The following is an 18025-nucleotide window of genomic DNA, read 5'->3' as shown; positions in this document are numbered from 1 at the left end:
TCACGCGCCGGGTGACGTCACGCGGCAATGGCGGCGCCCAGGCGCACACGCGGGGCGCAGCGGCGGTAGCGGAAGGCCGGGCCTGGGCAGGGCCCGCGGGCCGCTCCGTGCTCCTCCGTCCCTCTCCGATCTTCTCCGTCCTCCTCCGTCCTCCTCCATCCCGGGGCTCCTGTGCGCGGTAAGCGCTGCGCGGGGCCGGAGGAGCAAGTGCCCGGAGCTCCCGCGTGTGGCGCGGAGGCCGTGCTGGGCCCCGCCGCGGCTCCGGTGGCTCCCGGGGCGGGTAGGGGTGGGAGCGCTGCGCGGCCTGCTGAGGGGATGTATCCAGCCGGTCTGCTTTTTATCTCCAGAGGTGTTTCAGGAAGGATGCAGTAGGCCTGGCCTGCCTGTTGTATTTAATTATATTATAGTTTAAGTTATATTTTAGATAAATATATGTAGATAGATAGATAGCTATAGACATAAATATATATACATTAGCTCGAAGTTACATATATGTTATGTTATTGATATTATATATATATGTCATGTTATTGATATACTTAAAAAAGAGGTAAAATAATTATTCCCTGGATACCCGTTTGCTTGAATATCAAGGTAGTTTACATTCCTTAGATTTTAAGGCCTTCCCTCCCTCTGTTTCCTTTTTAGGTAAAAAATGAAGGCCAGAAAAGGAGGAAGATTTAGATCTTCCTTTAAATTGAAACGAAAAGGCATTGAAGTAGTGGGAGAATGGAAAACCGTGCCGATTGACCCCAATCTATTTGCTGAGGAGGAGTTTCGAGATATAGTGTGCTTGGAGGAACTCACAGAGTACAAGCTAGTGAGTTCCTCCAAAGTGGGGAAAGTAAAAGAGAAGAAGAGAAAGGCTGAGAGTGCTTCTGAAGAAGGCAATGGGGACGTGGAAGAACCTGTCGTCCCTCCAAAAAAGAAAAAGAAAAACAAAGATTTGAGAAGCCAGACAGATAAAGGCAATACTCCTAATGCAGCAGAACTTGATGTGCTGGTTGATAAAGAGTCAAAGTGTAATGAAATAGTTGAAGAAGCTAATTGTGAAGACCATGGACATGTGACTGAGAGCATGTCAAGCAGAAGAGACACTCCAAAGAAGAAGAAAAAGAAGGTGCCTAAAAACAAGGCTTTTCAAGCACAGGAAGCCCTTCCATCAGTAGCTACTTCTAAAAAAGTCAAAAACTGGACAACAGAAGTTTTATCTGCCTCAGCTGATCAAAAAGCTGATGTGTCTGCATGGAAAGACCTCTTTGTACCTGAGCCAGTGCTGCAGGCCTTGAGCTACCTGGGGTTTAGTGCTCCAACTCCTATTCAAGCCTTAGCCTTGCCTTCTGCCATTCGGGATAACATGGACGTTCTTGGTGCTGCAGAAACAGGTACAAGTCTGTTCAACTGATCGTGTATGCTGGGAGCATCCCTTTCTCTCCTTAAGATACAGCCCATGGGTGCAAGGTTTTATTTGCAGAAGAAGCAGCTTTTCTGTGTTTTAAGATAAGAGCTTTTGTCTTTTGCATATCCAGCATATTAGTAGAGTTTTAAAACTTTGAAACTTACATGTTTGTAAGCATGGGAACATACATGTTTGTCAAGTTACATGTTTGAAAATTACATGTTTGTAAACATGGGAACGTCCCATCTCTACAAAGCATGCAAAGCTTTGAAGTCTCAATGAGTTTCTGTGCTTTTGGCAGAAGTCTCTTCCTGTTTCTCAAACTGCTTTCTGTCTAGGGAATGGTAAGGTGATGCTCTGCAAAAGGCAGAATTAATGAAACAAACAGGGTCATTTCTGCAGCAGCCAGACACGGGCTCCCAGGTTCCCGTGGAGATAATTCATGCCAGTGTGGAGCAGTGAGTAAACACTGGGCAGTGTTAAGTGTGAATATGACCCAGGTCCTGCTCAGAGCAAAACGGGCTCACCCTGTGCTCTGTGCCCTGGCTTTGCCTGTTTGTTGTCACCAGCCCTTTTCCCTGCTTAGAGGGCTTAAAGTGAGTTATTACATTAATGATTTGAGAGGTAGATTCACGCCCATCTTGTGCTCAGCTCATGCTTTGGGCACTGTTAGCCTTCATGAAATTTGTTATAGCTTCTTGTTTACTTAATGCTGTAAAGTCTCAGAGCGTTATGTTCCCTCAAACTTTGTTTGCGGTTCATACCTTTGAAGTTTTGTCTTTAGCAACATTTTTTCCCTAAAACACCTAGAGATAGGAAGCACAATCAGAAGCTGCCTTGGTTTAAAAGCTTCCTTTAGACTGTCTTCATTTGTTCCAGTTGCTTTATCTCACTGCTTCTCTGTAAAGTCATTAACTGCTCTCCAAGAAGCAAGAAGGTATAGTAACTAATAAGATATGCAGTCATTTGCATTTTTATTTTAATTAGAAGCTGCATTGATGCTATTAGCTTTAGTAAGATTAGAAAGCCCCGCAGGACTGTTTTTAAAAATGGAACTGAAAATTTAAATGGTGTTTTTGTACTGCAAAAAAGTGCCATTTTGGCAGTACTGGTAAGCAAATTCCCCTCTAGCTGCAGAATGGAAAGCGTGGTTGTTGGCAAGCTGTGTTGTTGCTTTATAGTTTTGTATAACCCTGAGGTAGCAGGAATGCGTTTTGCTCATTTATTCTTTCATGAGTGAAATCCAGATTCTCTCTGGAGAGTCCGTCGGGTCATCATGTTCCTGTAGAAACTTGGGAGATGTGGACAGCTGCCTGTCAGGAAGTGCTGCAGTTGGGAGAGATTGAAACTCTCTAGTTCTTTTTTCTGTGTCCTGCAGCACCTCTTAGCATTGAGCCTGAGGGAGGAATATGCAAAGTTAAAGAACTAATAATCTTTTCTAGTAGCAACATTGGGAAGACTGGGAAGATTTTGATACGGCAGTAGATCCATGTGCAGATCAGTCAAAGGGGATGTCAAGACTTGGTTTTGCAGTGGGTCTAACCCTTGCTGTTCATTGCTATGTTGAAATAGTGAAGTTTCTGGTTAAGGAGCCAAATCTATATAAAATTATACAATATGAAACTGTTTAGAAGATCACGAATTGGCTTGAACTGTAGTACCAGTATATTCCTTCCTCCTGGTTTTGCATGCCTGTCTGTGTCTGTGGTTTGTGTGTTACAAAGATAACATGTTGTGTGAGGTGATAATTTGTTTAATTTCTGGGTGAATCTAGTGCCTGTAGAATAGTCCTGATTATCACAGCCATAATCTGTCAGGGTGCAGTACTGACATTTGCACCAGCAAACTGCATTACGTTTAATTCAAAATCAGCAGTGCTCTTTACCTTAAGAACAGATATTCTGTATTACCAGAACCTTGTTGTATAAGTGCTCTAAATACAGGTTATAAACATTTCCACTTCAAGTGCAGGCAGAAGTCGTAAAACACCTCCCAGCCATGCAGAAAGGTGGGTGAGTGGATAGGAGACTTTGCAGCAACACTGATCAGGATGGTGGCACTGGGCTTATCTGTATTAACTCATATTAAGGTTCTGCCCTTAAATAGGCAAAATTCAGTGTTGCTGAATTGGCAAACCTTAACAGCTTTTTGATATGGAAGGAATTGAGATGAGATTTCCAGAGGACTGCTTTCCAGCAGTGGCCTGTTACAGGCATGGTGTAATAGTGTCTTGTACTCTGGATGCTGCTTTCATGATTAGTGAATTGCTACATCTGAAAACCATAACTGGGGTGGATGTGCTACCAAGCTTTTCCTAATGTCTTTATTACTGTCAGATAGTTCAGAAGGTAATATTTGGCAGGGAGGTAACTTGCAGTTAGTACAGTGAATTTTTGCAATTAAGCTTGCTTTTGACAAGCCCTGTCTCTCCAAAGTGGATTCTCTCTTTTAAATTAGATTGTATGTGTTCTGATTATAAACATGTGACCCAGTGCTAGATCAAGAAATTAGACAGTGGATTATTTCAAAATACAGTATCTTAGAAAGTTGTAAATACAGGACTATGAATTGAAGATGGAAGCTAATCCTTCAAGTGCATTCCAGTTTGTCCTTGGCCTCATTTGCTATTCCTTTATTGGAGAATGTTGATTAGAACTTTCAATTAGGGCATGGTATTCTCCTTATGGGCATACAGTTCTTTAAAAATATCTTGACTGCAACTGCAGCTTTTTAAAAACACTTTTAGAACAAATAAATATGCCTGACCTGCTAGAGATTGGAAAAATACCTGTTCCCCAGGAACAGGGGAATGGAGATGTATAAAGGGAACAGGAGAAAAGATGCTACTGCTGCAAGTTTCTCGCCTTCTAAAGATCATGAGTTTGCATCTGTTACAATGGTGTGCTTTAAGAACAGTGTGTGATTGGCTGTTGCTTTTCTCATCTTTTCAAATAAATGACTTGTCAGTCTGTGTTATTATTCTTGTTTGGTTTTTTTTTAGGAAGCGGCAAAACGCTTGCATTTGCAATTCCGATGATTCACTCTGTGCTGCAGTGGCAAAAATCAAATAACTCAACAACCAGAAATGACAGTGTTTCTAAAGAGTCCCATCAGCATCATGATGAACCAAGATGGGAAAATGAGGATGAAGCAGAAAAACTAACCCATCAGCAGGCTGAAGATAGCGGAGATGAAGATGATACATCTTTCACAACAGGCTGTGTGAAGGTGCTGGAAAATGTTGAATTTGATTCCGAGACACACACTGTTGACTCCGATAAAAAGAGACCTCTTTTAGGGCTGGTCCTTACTCCTACAAGAGAATTAGCTGTACAAGTAAAGCACCACATTGATGCAGTTGCAAAGTTTACAGGTATGTAAATCCCAGAGGTCATGTTCCACAGCCAGATTAGACTGTGTTTGGGTCTTGCATTGGTGTTGAGCCAGAATGTGTGCTGCACTTCCTTCCATAAAATCATAAAACTAGTATAGTTTTTGAGGGGTTAGAGTTTTTAGCCGCTGATGTGTGAGAAATGCGTGGAGATTCTTCAGTGAGATGCACGTGGAAGTAAGCAGTTAATGTGAGCTATTTTGCTTTAAAATATGTCTTCCTTCAAATAGGAATTGATTCATGTTCTCACAACACAGAATCAGTACTGGATACCTGGCAGTAGGAGAACCTTGTTCTAGTTTTGGGTAATGTAGGCTCTATATAATTAATAATTTCATTATATATAAAATTTTGATTATATCTATATATATATAATAATTTCATTTTTAACACGTATATCAATCTTTGTATATACTGTATATGTATAACTTTGTTCTATCTAATAAAAGTTATGGCCATAAATATTTAGGGTAGATGGCATTGCTGGATTGTCTGGCCACAGAAGTTACTGAGTAACATGCCTGACAAAAGCAATTTTCCCCTCTTCCTTTCCTTTCCAAACCAGAAGTCAGTACCTCTGTTAAGTGAATGAGTGAGGACATTAAACTGTTGAAGACAGTGAGTTTTTCCCAATTCTCTCCACTTCCCCAGTACCAGTAATTGTTTATTTATTAAAGAGGATATGTAGCAACATGCTACTTTCTAGCCCATCTTCCTTTGGTGTCTGTATGTCCTGCTGTGCTCATCAGTCTGCATCTGATTACAAGGCTTATTTTAACTGCTAGGCTGAAATAATCAATTTTTGTCACACAGTTCTGATAGGAGCAGTGCTATTTATGTATAAGAATCTGCTGCCCAAGTGATAATATAGTTGCTGCAGCAAGAGAGGCAATATTTTGATGTGGACTTATTATTGCCTCAAACTCACTTTGGAAAAAAGAACTGCTGTAGTGTTTCACAAGTAGTCCAGAAGAGAGATCAGTGGAAGCTTGGATATTGGGAGGGTCTTGCACAGTAGCATTGAGTTTATCATGGGCCAGTGTATTCTTTGAAGAAGTAGGGTGAAATAAGCCATGTGTGGAGTCTGCTTTCAAAGATAAACTCCTTTTAGTACCTCTGCAATCTACTTAAAGCTAACAAGGTCTGTGCTACTGTGCAAGAATCAGTAATCAGGTGGGAGCATACTTTGTAGGATTATTCCATAGCAAATGAGCAGCTGTTCAGCAAGACAAGCATTTCTCAGTCTTATTCTTGAAAGGATCTTCTGGTTATTCTTAACAGGAATATGTTTGTTCATGCAAATATAATTGAGAAAACACGAGACTCAGAAATTTGTGTAAACAAAACTAACAACTATGGATGTGATTTTTCATGCTGTTGAAAGACCAGTGCACTAATTCTTGGCATCTATCTATAATGAGGATTCTTCTGTAAAATTGAGTGCATTTCTTTATACTCAGTGTTACATAAAACCCCTGAAGTTTCCTGGCCAAAATGCTTGTTGAAAGTTGCAATGTAGACTGTTCAAAACACTTAATGAAGCAAATATGTATAAAAACATTCACTGGTAAATTAGTGAAATGAAATCTGTTATTTATATGTTCTAGGCATTAAGACTGCACTCCTAGTAGGAGGCATGGCTGCACAGAAGCAAGAACGTATACTGAATCGAAAGCCAGAAATTGTAATTGCAACCCCCGGCCGTCTGTGGGAGTTAGTTAAAGAGAGACACCCACATCTTTCAAATCTTCGTCAGCTCAGGTAAAGGTGCCTTTTCAGATGGCTGCTGGATGCTGAACTGGGCAGCCCTGCATACTGGTTAGGTTTACTAACAGATTAAAGAATTTAGACTGCACAAGGTCATCTATTTCTGTGACAGTGTTTTATTGAAATGCACATTGGTTATTTTGATGGAGGGAAATGTCAGTTAAAGACAGTAGTAAAGACCTGATTTTTCAAAAAAAATGCAGAGGGCTACTGTAGCTGCCCCAGCATACCTGATGTTCTTTTGGTTTTATATGCACAACATCATTTATGTGTTTAGCAGGAAAAGTTGTTCTTAAATTTATCAGGTTGTATTTAGCTGCACAAGTGTATTTTTACTGTGTGTTTTCTACTTGACAGGTGCCTCGTGATTGATGAAGCAGACCGAATGGTTGAGAAAGGTCACTTCTTAGAGCTGTCTCAGTTGCTGGAAATCTTAAATGATTCACAGTATAACCCTCGACGACAGACTTTTGTTTTTTCCGCCACTTTGACTCTAGTCCATCAGACTCCCGCAAGAGTTTTACAAAAAAAGAATGCTAAAAAGATGGACAAGAAGACCAAACTAGAATTGTTAATGGAAAAAGTAGGAATAAAGGGCAAACCCAAAGTAATAGACTTAACAAGGAAAGAGGCTACTGTTGAGACACTGACAGAAACCAGAATCCACTGTAACACAAATGAGAAGGACTATTATCTCTATTACTTTCTTCTCCAGCATCCAGGAAGAACCATGGTCTTTGCAAACAGCATAGACTGTGTAAAACGCCTCAGTTCCCTCCTCACAATCTTAAATTGTGATCCTCTTCCTTTGCACGCCAACATGCACCAAAAGCAAAGGCTGAAAAACCTGGAAAGGTTTGCTGAGCGAGAGAGGTGAGTTGATTTTCAACTTCCTAGTAGAGAAAAAAAGAAATTGCATGAAGGGTGGTGGTGAGGGGAAACAACTCTGTTAGAGTAGGAGCAGGTTGGGCAAGTTCGCTGAGGATGTGAGTCCTCTGTTCTTGAGCCCAAAATATTAACGACTAAGGATGAGGTTTCACAGTTAAGGTAATGAACTGGAGCAAGTTCAGTGGAAAACCACCCAGATACTCAAGGAGCACTGGCTCTCCAAGAGAAGAGGCTGAAGGGTGTTTGTATTACCTGGGAAAAGTATTTTGTAGGGAGCTAATGGCAGCCCTCTGACACCATAAAAGAAGGTTGTCCAGAAGATGGAGCCAGGCTTTTCAGAGTGATGCTTGATGGGAGGATGTGAGGTAATGGGTGCAAGTTGAAATAAGAGATTCAGACTGGATATGAGAAAGAGCTTTTTTCTCTGTGAGGACAGTTGAGCATGGAAACAGGCTGCTTGTCTTGGAGTTTTTTGAGGCTCAGTTGGATAAAGTCCTGAGCAACCTGGTCCAGTCTTGCAGCTGATCCTGCTTGGAAGAGGAGATTTTACTAGAGATCTCCTAAGGTCCACTAGAGCCTGTGGTCCAGGAGCTTGTTGCTGCTGAAGGAGTTGTCACTTGCCTTGTTTTCAGACATTATTTTAGAACTGTCCTGCACAGCTCTGCCCAGGTCTTGGCTCTGGAGCTCATTTGATCCTCTGTAAGTTATTGTATCTCCCTAAACCATCAGAAAACTAACCACTTATTGCTTATTTGCAGGTTTAATGATATAAATTAGTATCCCGAGGGTTGAAGTATCTGTGAGCAATTCAGAAGAAAGGGCAGTTGTGCCTTTCAGCAGTAGTGGGCAGCCAGGGCTCAAGCAGACCTGTCCTGCCATTTTAGGAAACATTGCTTTGGGTTGTCTTTGGTGTGGGCTTTGGGAGGAGATTTTTCATGTCGTTATTTCCATAGTCCAGAATCCTCACAGTTTAGTCCTGCTGTGAACTGCTGCGTGCTGTCTGGGAGTTTGTACCTTGTTAATACATCCAGGCATGGAGAGCAAAGGTTGAATTGCTGTCATGGAGCTGCAGCATCCCTTGGCAAATGTATCGATAGCATTTGCATAGATCAGGTGAAGTGTTTGCAGAGACTGCGGATTTTCAAGGCAGGAAAGAAATCTATGAGACCATCTCTCATGGCCTTCTGCAGATTGCAAGCTGTAGAATTTTCTGTTGTTATTTCTGCTTTGAACCTTGTAGCAGTAGAGTATGCAGTCAGATGCCATAAAATCTTAACAAATTTCCGTTACCTGAAAGTTACTCATTTCAGTTGCTGGGAGATGTTTTTAAAACAAACTGTTCCATATCCTGGGGAGACTTCTGTCTCTGTAGAGACTGCTTATATAAAAGAATAACTTTTTTGAGTAGTTCATTTTGTCTAAGGATAAGGAGCAATAGTAATTGTTAGAACAGAACTCCCCCCTTTATTTCTAGGTTTTAATTTACTGAGAGTGTATTTGAGTGCAAGTTGGTAGAAGATACTTCATCCCCCAGAACCTGTTATTTAAATAGATAATAATGTGATTTTTCTCAATTGATGAAACTTTTAATAACATGTCTGTACTTCCAGAGGATCAACTGTGTTGTTAATGGTGGGGTCAAAGCAAGCTAACAAAATTCTTTAAAACCTGGACAGTGCACTGAAAAGTGTAATGCAGGGGCACATACCCCCGCTTCCTGATGGAATAGCAATTTTTTCTAGCATTCTTGTGAACTGAGAGAGAAGAAAAACATAGGAAAACAGGATCCCACAAGGTAGTACATTTTTTTTATTGAAAACAGAATAGACCTGCTGAAGGCAACAGTTGCATTTTTAAATTTTACTTGAGGAATTACCTTTTCAAGACCACCCTTGAGGTAAATTTGGCATCGTTTCTGTCAGGGCAAACAGAATGCATGTGTCCTTCAGATAATACAGTATAAACCTGTTTCTTACTGTGATGGTAGAATTCTAGGTTGCTGTATTTTATGTTCCTTGGCAAATTATTTGCTCTTCAATTTTATGTTCATTAAATTTTGTCATTTTCTCAGCTGTGTCCTCCTGACAACAGATGTTGCAGCTCGTGGTCTTGATATTCCTAATGTCCAGCATGTCATCCACTACCAGGTTAAGCATTTTTAATGTTTTTCCTTTTCCTATTTTGGTTTGGTATGAGTTTTTGCTGATCCAAATCCTGAACACTGTAAAGCTGTAATTCTTGGTCCCAAGTATAGAGATTAAATCTTTTAACTGTCCTTAGTGCTGTGTACTTAAAGATCTCATTTCTGCAGTGACTGACTGCAATAGGTAGCACTTTATGAATGTGTGATTATGTATCAGAAATGACATAATAGATATGATCCTCCTTGCTTTTTGCTTACCTTTGATATCCAAAGGTGTCAAATTACTCAGCCTTATAACTCTTCTCTGAAGACGCATAAAAATATTTCCTGCTTTGCAAATGAGATGACCGAGGGTCAGAAGTTAGGAGAGACTCACAAAAGATTACGCAAGGAAAAATTCTGGATCGGAGAACACAAAGTGTGTCCTGATATCATCTTTTACATTATTTTCATCTGTGTTACATGCAGTGCAGTGTGTGTGTAAAACCCAGTACTCTTTGGCAGCCTCCTGGCCACGGCGTGCTGGCCGGCTGCATGGCTCCTCTGCCTTCCCGCAGGTCCCGCGCACCTCGGAGCTCTACGTGCACAGGAGCGGCCGAACCGCCCGAGCTGCCAACGAAGGCCTCAGCCTCTTGCTGATTGGCCCCGAGGACCTGATCAATTTTCGGAAAATCTATAAGACATTGGAGAAGAGTGAAGAGCTGCCATTTTTCCCAGTTGATGCCAAGTGCATGACCTCTATTAAGGTAAAAAAAAAAACCAGTCTTTTTGCAGCCTGACTAGTTGCTTCCTTATTTATATTACTCATATGGTATTGCCTGTTGTGTTCTTTCCAGGTTTCAGATGAAATTTAATCTAATCCAGATCTTGAAGATCTGGATTAGAAAATTGAGTTAATTACACTTTATATTTTTTAAGCAATATCTATGATTTCTCATCAATAACTGACCCAAGAAAGTTGTTCAAACGTAAACATCACTTACGTTTTTCCAGAAACAGTATAGGGAAGTGAATATGTTTTGTGGCTGTGGAGCTGGGATGGCACTGCTAAGTACATTTGTTAAAGGCTCTTATGTTAGGAACAACCTAGAGAACAGTGGCAGGTTCAGGGATATTCAGTGGTCTTCACCTGCCTCTTTCCATCTGAAGTTGTGAGTTGTCTGCTTTTCTAAAAGTTCTTGTACTGTGAAGCCACAGCTGTCATTGAACCCTGTCATACTGAGTGTGTTTCCCTTTCCTAGGTTATTGCCCATTTTAGAAAGGATTCAGTCATTCACTAACTCACAAGATAAACAATGGTTAGAATTTACAAAAAAGTGTGTTTTAGAAAGCATCTAGTCACTGCAGATTTTCCACTTCTTTAATAAGAGACTGTTTCATGTCTCAGCATTCTCTTAGCAGTTTGGATGGTCAGTCATACACAGATGGGACATATTTAAATACTAGATTTTAAAGAAATCCAGCTGGGGTAGAAATGTCTGAATATTGTACAGTCATTGAGAACAAGGAAGAGTGCAAGCAGTCAGATAATGCACTAGGTGTCTTCCTCATGGTATTTTAATTCAGGCTTACCTACTTGGATTGGACTGAGCCCAGGGTCTACCCCAGTGGCAACAGCAGTATCCTCACCTTGGAAATAATGACAGGAAGTTTCAAAACTCAGGCTTATTGCAAATAGGGTGTTTCTTTCAGGAAATGTAGCTTTCTGAAAGAGGAAAGAAAATCAAATAAATGCTTCCATGGATTCATTTTTTTCTCCTCTTGGTAGTAATGAAGAGAATCTGACTCCCACCCCTATCTCTCCCATTGTCCCCTTCCACCCACTAAATGTTTCTAGTTACTGAGAGAAATCTGTTATTTTGAAGAGTGTTGCTTCAGAGGTTCCTTCTGTGTTTCTTGATGAGTAGTTGTTGGCTCTTATCATGCTCTGTCAATTAATGGGCAAATAAATGTTGTTTCTACACTTTCTTTTTCCTGTCACCATCTCACAATGATCTCTCCTATCTGTAATAGTGCTCCTCTCCCCAGAAGAGATCTTTGTAATTGTAGTTGCAGGACTCCAGCCTCATAAGCCCTTGCAACAGTCCTACCTTGTTTATGCTTTGTGCTGGGTTTACTCACAAAGCCATTGTAGTTGGGACTAATAGTGCTGCTGGTTCTTTATGTGTGTCCTGTTGTCACACTCCTTCTCTCCTTTTGCATGCCTTCATTCAAGTTCAGGAAAAGTCTGAAGGGGTTTCACTTGAGAGGAAAAGAATTGTTGAACCAATATAGATTTAAAGAGGGCCTAAATTTTACAGAAATGGAAAAGCTTACTTTAAATTTCTCATAATGATCTAACAAGTGACTGATTTAGTACTCCACTGCAAGTGTTACTTCTTCTCTTTCTCTCTCTCTAGTAATTACCCTGGCAGTCCTGGCTGCTGCTGTTACTGTGCAGCACCTGACTATTCTGATTCCTGCATGGTTTTGCTTTATGCAACTTCAGGCACATTCCAAAGAGCAGAACTTGCTTCTGGTTGGTTCATAATTACTGTTAGTGCAGATTTTCTTTCCACGGTGAATTAGTTATTTGTTTGCCCCAGCTGGAAGCCTGCAGGTCAGGTTAAGTTTGCTGGACATCTTTGTTCCACCTGTGTGCAGCTGGGAGGAAGGACAGGACATTCTGTCCTGTGCCTAAACAAGATCCAGGTGCATTCCTGAAAATATGATCTGTTCCTTCCATATGGCCTGCAGGAGTTTACTTTCTTCAGAGTGGAATGAAAGTAGTGGCTGCTCCTTACTGCTGAGACTAATAACTCTGAGATCAAGCTGTACTATATAAGTATGTAACTTGGAAATTATTGGTATCTGAATCATGGTTTGTTCTTGATGTCTCTCAAGTGTTTATAATGATTCATTCATAGAAAGTTGAGTTAACATTCAGGTGTGTTCAGTAGTTGAGATGTTTTTGAAGTCAGATTCTGTCATGGATCTAAGGAAGGAAAACGCTAGTGAATGATGATGTGTTTATTAGGTGGGACGTGAGTAGGGAACAAAAGTGTCTCTGCACCCCAGTTGCATTGCAGTGCATGCTCTCAAACACTTACTCTGCTGAAGTACCCCACATTTAAACCTGATCATAATGTCTGAATGTACGTTCATTGCAGGAACGGATGAACTTGGCAAGGCAGATTGAGAAGGCAGAATTTTTCAACAGTCGGGCAAAGCAACACAACTCCTGGCTCCAGCAAGCTGCAGACGCTCTTGAGATTGATCTTGATGATGACATGTTGATGGGCAAGTAGAAAATGTTTTTTCATGGATGTGCTCAGTAGAGCCCATAGTGCTGGTGTCCAGAAGAAGCCTCACCATGGCAGAGAAGCTTCAAAAGTTGCAGGGCAGGGGCTGGGGGGAATGAAAGGAATGTTGTTGGTGCGTAGTGTTTTCAGGATGGTTGGGCAGCTGGAGCTGAGGAAGTGAGGTGTGTTTTGACTGTTCTGGCAAGTTGCAGACAAGTCTACATATTGTAGGACTAGAACCGTTGAGCTTCTGGCAAACATTTCAGAGTAATCTAAGCAGCCCAGTATGTCCTGATTTGAGTCTTGTCCCCTCTGGTCGTAGAGAAGGCTGTTTCTGCTTCTCTCTCCCACTCTCTTGTAGTCAGACATCAAGACAGGAGCCTGACAGCTCTGTGTGGGAACAACCAGGAAGTGCTAGGGAACACCAAATATTATGTGAGCCTTAAGTAGGTTGAGCTGTGTGGGCTAAATGGCTGATACATATATTGAAGTTGATGAGGTTTTTGTTGGTTTGTTAGAAGTAAATAATTTCTTACCTTTTTTAAATTAAACATTTTGCAGGCTGTAGCTGAGAGAATGTGTAGGGTTGTACAACTGCAAGCGGCTATTAGTTCAATGCCATGAAGTTTTGCAAAGCTTAGATGCACTGTAAAATGCCCCGTTGTGTGTTGATATTTTGGGAGCTGAAGGTATGATTTCCTACCAGTTCTTTGAAGGCAGGTTGAATAGGGTTACTGCAGAGGTCACTTCAGATTAGTCTGGCTCTCATCTCTTAGCTGCTAAATATGCCAATGCCTTAATTTTGAAACATGTTTAGATTAATGTCTTTCTTAATTCATGCCTGGACTAGCTGCTTCTCGCCCACTTTGCAAGCAAACACCATCATCTGTCTGCATTGTTCAGGAGTGCTTTCAGATAATTAGCACTCTGCTGTCTTGCTTTGACATAATCTGAGTATGCTGTGCTTTGGAATGAGTTTCCAAATAGCATATCCAGTGCAAGTAAATTGTAACTCTCAAGTGAAACACTTTCTAATTGCCACCCAGAAACTTGCCAGGTTTATGCTTTAAAGTGTACTTAGTCTCTAATTCTTGTGTGGCTTGTTGGAGACCAGTTAAACTCCAGTCATTCGTGCCATAAGTGAAGTGCCTCTTACACAGTTACAAAAGATTTAGTGATGTGCTTTCAATTTTACCTTACAGCAAGCTTGATTTCATTTTTCTCCTCAGTTCAGGCCTTAACTATTGTTACTCAGCAGTCAGGATTCTTCTGGAGCTCATTACCTTGTGAACAGCCTGGGTGATCTGAAAATGTCACAGATGAGTGGGAGTTCAGTGACCTTGTTAGAGAGAGAAAGCTGGGGTCAGCATCTGCCCTCATCAGGTCTTACAAACACCTGCAATGCAAGTTTTTTTCTTGTTGTAACATTCTGTATCTTTGATTTCTGTCCCAAGGAAAAAAAGCTAGTGAGCAAGAAGAAAGCCAGAAGCAAAAGATGCTGAAGGGGATGAAAAAACAGCTGAAACATATGTTGTCCCAGCCACTCTTTAAAGTCCTTATGAAAACCAAGTACCCAACACAGTCTGGAAAACTACTCTTGCCTCAGACATCAGAGGGCATTTCAGCTCTAGGTGCCATGTCCAAAAAGCAAGCCAAGAAGAAGAAATCAATGAAATAAAATTAGATAACAGCAAGATCATTCAGTGTGACAGAAGCAAGGACTAACCTCAATCAAGGCTGTCAGTGCTTATAGAGGAACCCAGCTAGAAGACAGATTGTGTAAGGATGTTGAGGTTGCCTGTGTATTTGTTGTGCAGGCACAAAACAAAATGCTGATTTAAAGGGCTTAATTAACATCTGGTTAGTTACTGTTGAATCTTGTCTTGGATCTTGTTTTTTTATGTTCTTATTTTTTTTCATAAATCTCTATATTAATGGAAGTTAATTAGTTGTCACATAGTTCTGATAATTACTTCACTTTGTGAGATGGGTAAGAGTGGAATTCACTGTGGGCATACTCTAATGGTAAAACTTGATTTGAATTTCAGTGTTTTTGAAGGATAGGGGAAGGTCAGCTATATACAGTGCAACTACAGTCTGAGCTGGTGGTAATGGGAGGTTTGGCTTTTACTGCCTCCAGCTCAGTGTGAAATGCAGAAAATAAAGATAATGTTACCAGTAAGTCTGCAGTTCTGGTTATGGAAATGTCCCTGTTTTCTTTCTCCTCTGATAATATTTCTGTTCTGTTCTCCACCAGGTTTAATTCTCTTAATCCTGTGTTAATACATTTGAATGTGCAAAAAAAATTTAGAGTGGCAATGGGCCAGGACTGACCTTGGGAGATGGGTAGATTTCTGAGGAGTAAGTGTTGCTACTCAGTGTTTTCTTGATTAATATTTGAAGTTAAGCCTGTATTTGAAAACATGTTAGAACCATGATCTTCACTGTAATAGAAGAGATGATGTTTTGAAATGTTGCTTTTGAAGATTGCTCCATGATAATTGTGCTTTTAAATAATTCTAACCTGATCTGGGCAAATATTTTTAAACTGTTTTTTAAAATATGTCAGAAAAATATATTTTGAATTTTTGTTAAATTATATCTGCCATAAACTTCAAAGCCTGTGTCTGTTTTCAGTTACTTGAAATTTCAAAATCCCTCATAGCTGATGCTGTTTACACTTAGGAGGCAAGGAGAGGGGAAAAGTACCCAAAAGATAAGAGAATGGAATGTGTATTGGTGGGAGGACAGGTAACCTTCACCTGCTGGCTCTGGATGAGGATTAGTCTCTGTGTCTCAAACAGTGTGGAATGAACCAGTGTCACTGCCATGACAAGAAGCACCAATTTACTCAGCTACCCAGGGAAATTTGTCTGTGGAGTTGAGACTTGCTAGTTATGTGAGAATAGCAAACTCTTTATTCTTTCATCTGTGTAAATAATTGAAGCCCTCTGTCTCTGGAGGGCTTTTCTCTTGTTTTCATGCATTACTGAAGAAGAGCTCTGACAGTGTAATCATAAGCATACAGAGCTTGTCAATGATGTATGAGACTTTCCTTGCAATGCACTGTTTGTCTCATGCCCTTGGGAGCAGAGGGGAATGTTCTGGGGAGAAGAGATGGGAAGGTTGTGTTTCCTCTCTCATGTGAGGAGATGCATCTTTGGAGTTAATGTGACATCTGAAAAATGAAAACAATTTAATGATAGTTCCTTGTAAGGAAGGCTGAAAAAAGGACCTGAACAAAGGTAAGCATGCCCTCATTTCTTTCCCGTGCCATTTTAATCAGACTGTTGCATTATGATAAGGAAACTTGTATTGGTTTTGCATCCTGAAGGGTTTGAAGACCAAGTAAGCCTTTTCTGACTCTTATGATGCATTTCTGTTTCCATTTCATTAACAAAATCAAGGCTGGAACCTGACAACAGCTCAGCATCTCCCCGTCTGAACCTGCATGAGTTTTGGCAATTTCTAGTTCCATGAGATCTGAGGAGAACTGAGTTGGGGGACAGTGAGAGTATTGTTATTTAATTTCTATCATTGCTATGAAGTTTTTCAGCTGTTTCCCTGTGTTTAACTCAGCTCTCACGCTCCCAGCCCACTGTCTTGCCAAGTCTCCCCAGGATGGAGCGCGGCACTTGTGCCCTCCTTGCTGCTTTCATAGAATCATAAAACCTAATTCCACCATGCCCAATAGCAAAGTGCCACATCCACTTGTTTTTTGAACACTCCAGGAGTGCTGACTGCACCACTTCCCTGGAGAGCCTGTTCCAATGCTTAATGGTTCATGTTTGCTTGTGGGACATGCTCTGGGGCTGGTTTTCTTCTGCAGCCTCTTATGTGCTCTGCATGAACTCTCAATGCTTAAATCTACTGATGCTGCACCCCCACAGGAACTAAAGCAGAGATTGGACCCTAAAAATATCTCAGTCTCTTAAAAAGAACACTTGTCTAGAGCTCTGAAAGCTTGCTTTTGGCTACCTGTTTTGCCTTGTCATTATCTTCCCAGAATACCCTGAGTCTTCTAGCTAGAGGAAAAACCTTCTATTTGCTTTAGCTAATTTAAAAAAATTGTTAAATCTATAACTTAAAGATATTACCATTTAGCAGCCTCACTCCTACGTGAATGAAGTTACTGCAGAAAGAAAACAGTAAAGTGGAATGTTTTCTCTATCTCTGATTTGTATGTGTACTACTGGTGCATATTATTCATGAAGAATTTCTCATCAAGTCCATATGGGCAGTGTAATCTTAGTGTTTATCAAATACATTAGTAGCAAATGTTTTCTCTAATGCTGTGCTGGCACAGCAGGTACACTGAGGCCTCTAACCAGTAATCTCGTGTTTTGTGGCAGCTTATATCTGCTGAAATACCCATAATTAAAGGACTGATTAGGTCTATTTAAGCTGTCAAAGCAACTTCCAAGAAGTTTAATAAAAGCATGACTTCAGCAGAGTGGTGGTAGGCTTCAAGCTGATACAGAGCAACCAGCACTACCTAACAGAAAAGTGAAACAATAGCTTCTGAACCTTTTTTATTTTTTGAATGCATGGCGCCAGTTGATCTCATCCCTGCCACAGAGTTCCTGCGTTGTCATACTCTATAAAGAAAAGGAAGAGTCCCTGCAGTTTAAGGCATCTGCTGAGGAGATAGTTTGGATGGGATCTCACATATTAGACAAGAGAGTTTCCTGACATTCCCCATGCCTTCTCTTTCCTCCCCTATATGTTAATAAAACAGTAAATTAGCAGAGCAAAGCTGGAGTTGTGCCTTGCCATATGCCAGCAGCCCAGGCACAGGGCTGGCCATGTGGCACAGGGGAGGTAATTCACACCTTCCTGAGAGAGGGCCGGGTATCCCACACTGACTGCAATTAGTCTGTATCAGCTCCCTGAGGGGACAGGAGGTAGGAAAGGGACACGTTTTTACAGCCTCACCTCACACAGCCTGACACAAGCAGGAAAATGTGGTAAGAAATAACGTACTTTCCTGGGGGTTTAAACACTCCCTGCTATGTCCTGTGCTAGCAGGATGTGGTTTTTGGGTGCCTGAGCTATTCCAGACTTTTTGATGAATGGCTTGGTGAAAGAAAGCGCTCAGAAGACATGAAATGAATGACTGATGATATAGCAAGCAACAATCTGTAGGTAATACTCAA

At 41.0% G+C, this 18025-nt stretch overlaps 1 protein-coding gene across 1 annotated transcript; it reads left to right on the top strand.

Moving 5' to 3' along the window:
- Positions 1-18: 18 nt before the first annotated feature.
- DDX24 (DEAD-box helicase 24) lies at positions 19-15447 on the top strand. The gene is made up of 9 exons (XM_038138912.1): positions 19-178; positions 649-1385; positions 4401-4772; positions 6398-6551; positions 6915-7430; positions 9517-9592; positions 10146-10334; positions 12738-12867; positions 14324-15447. Exons 2-9 carry the CDS (start codon positions 656-658, stop codon positions 14545-14547), a joined length of 2391 nt encoding a protein of 796 aa, XP_037994840.1. The 5' UTR covers positions 19-178; positions 649-655; the 3' UTR covers positions 14548-15447.
- Positions 15448-18025: the final 2578 nt, after the last annotated feature.

Source organism: Motacilla alba, chromosome 5 (genome assembly GCF_015832195.1).
Source record: "Motacilla alba alba isolate MOTALB_02 chromosome 5, Motacilla_alba_V1.0_pri, whole genome shotgun sequence".
Lineage (NCBI taxonomy): Eukaryota > Metazoa > Chordata > Aves > Passeriformes > Motacillidae > Motacilla > Motacilla alba.
The sequence above is the reverse complement of the archived record's forward strand: the minus strand, read 5'-3'. Positions and strand labels throughout refer to the sequence as shown.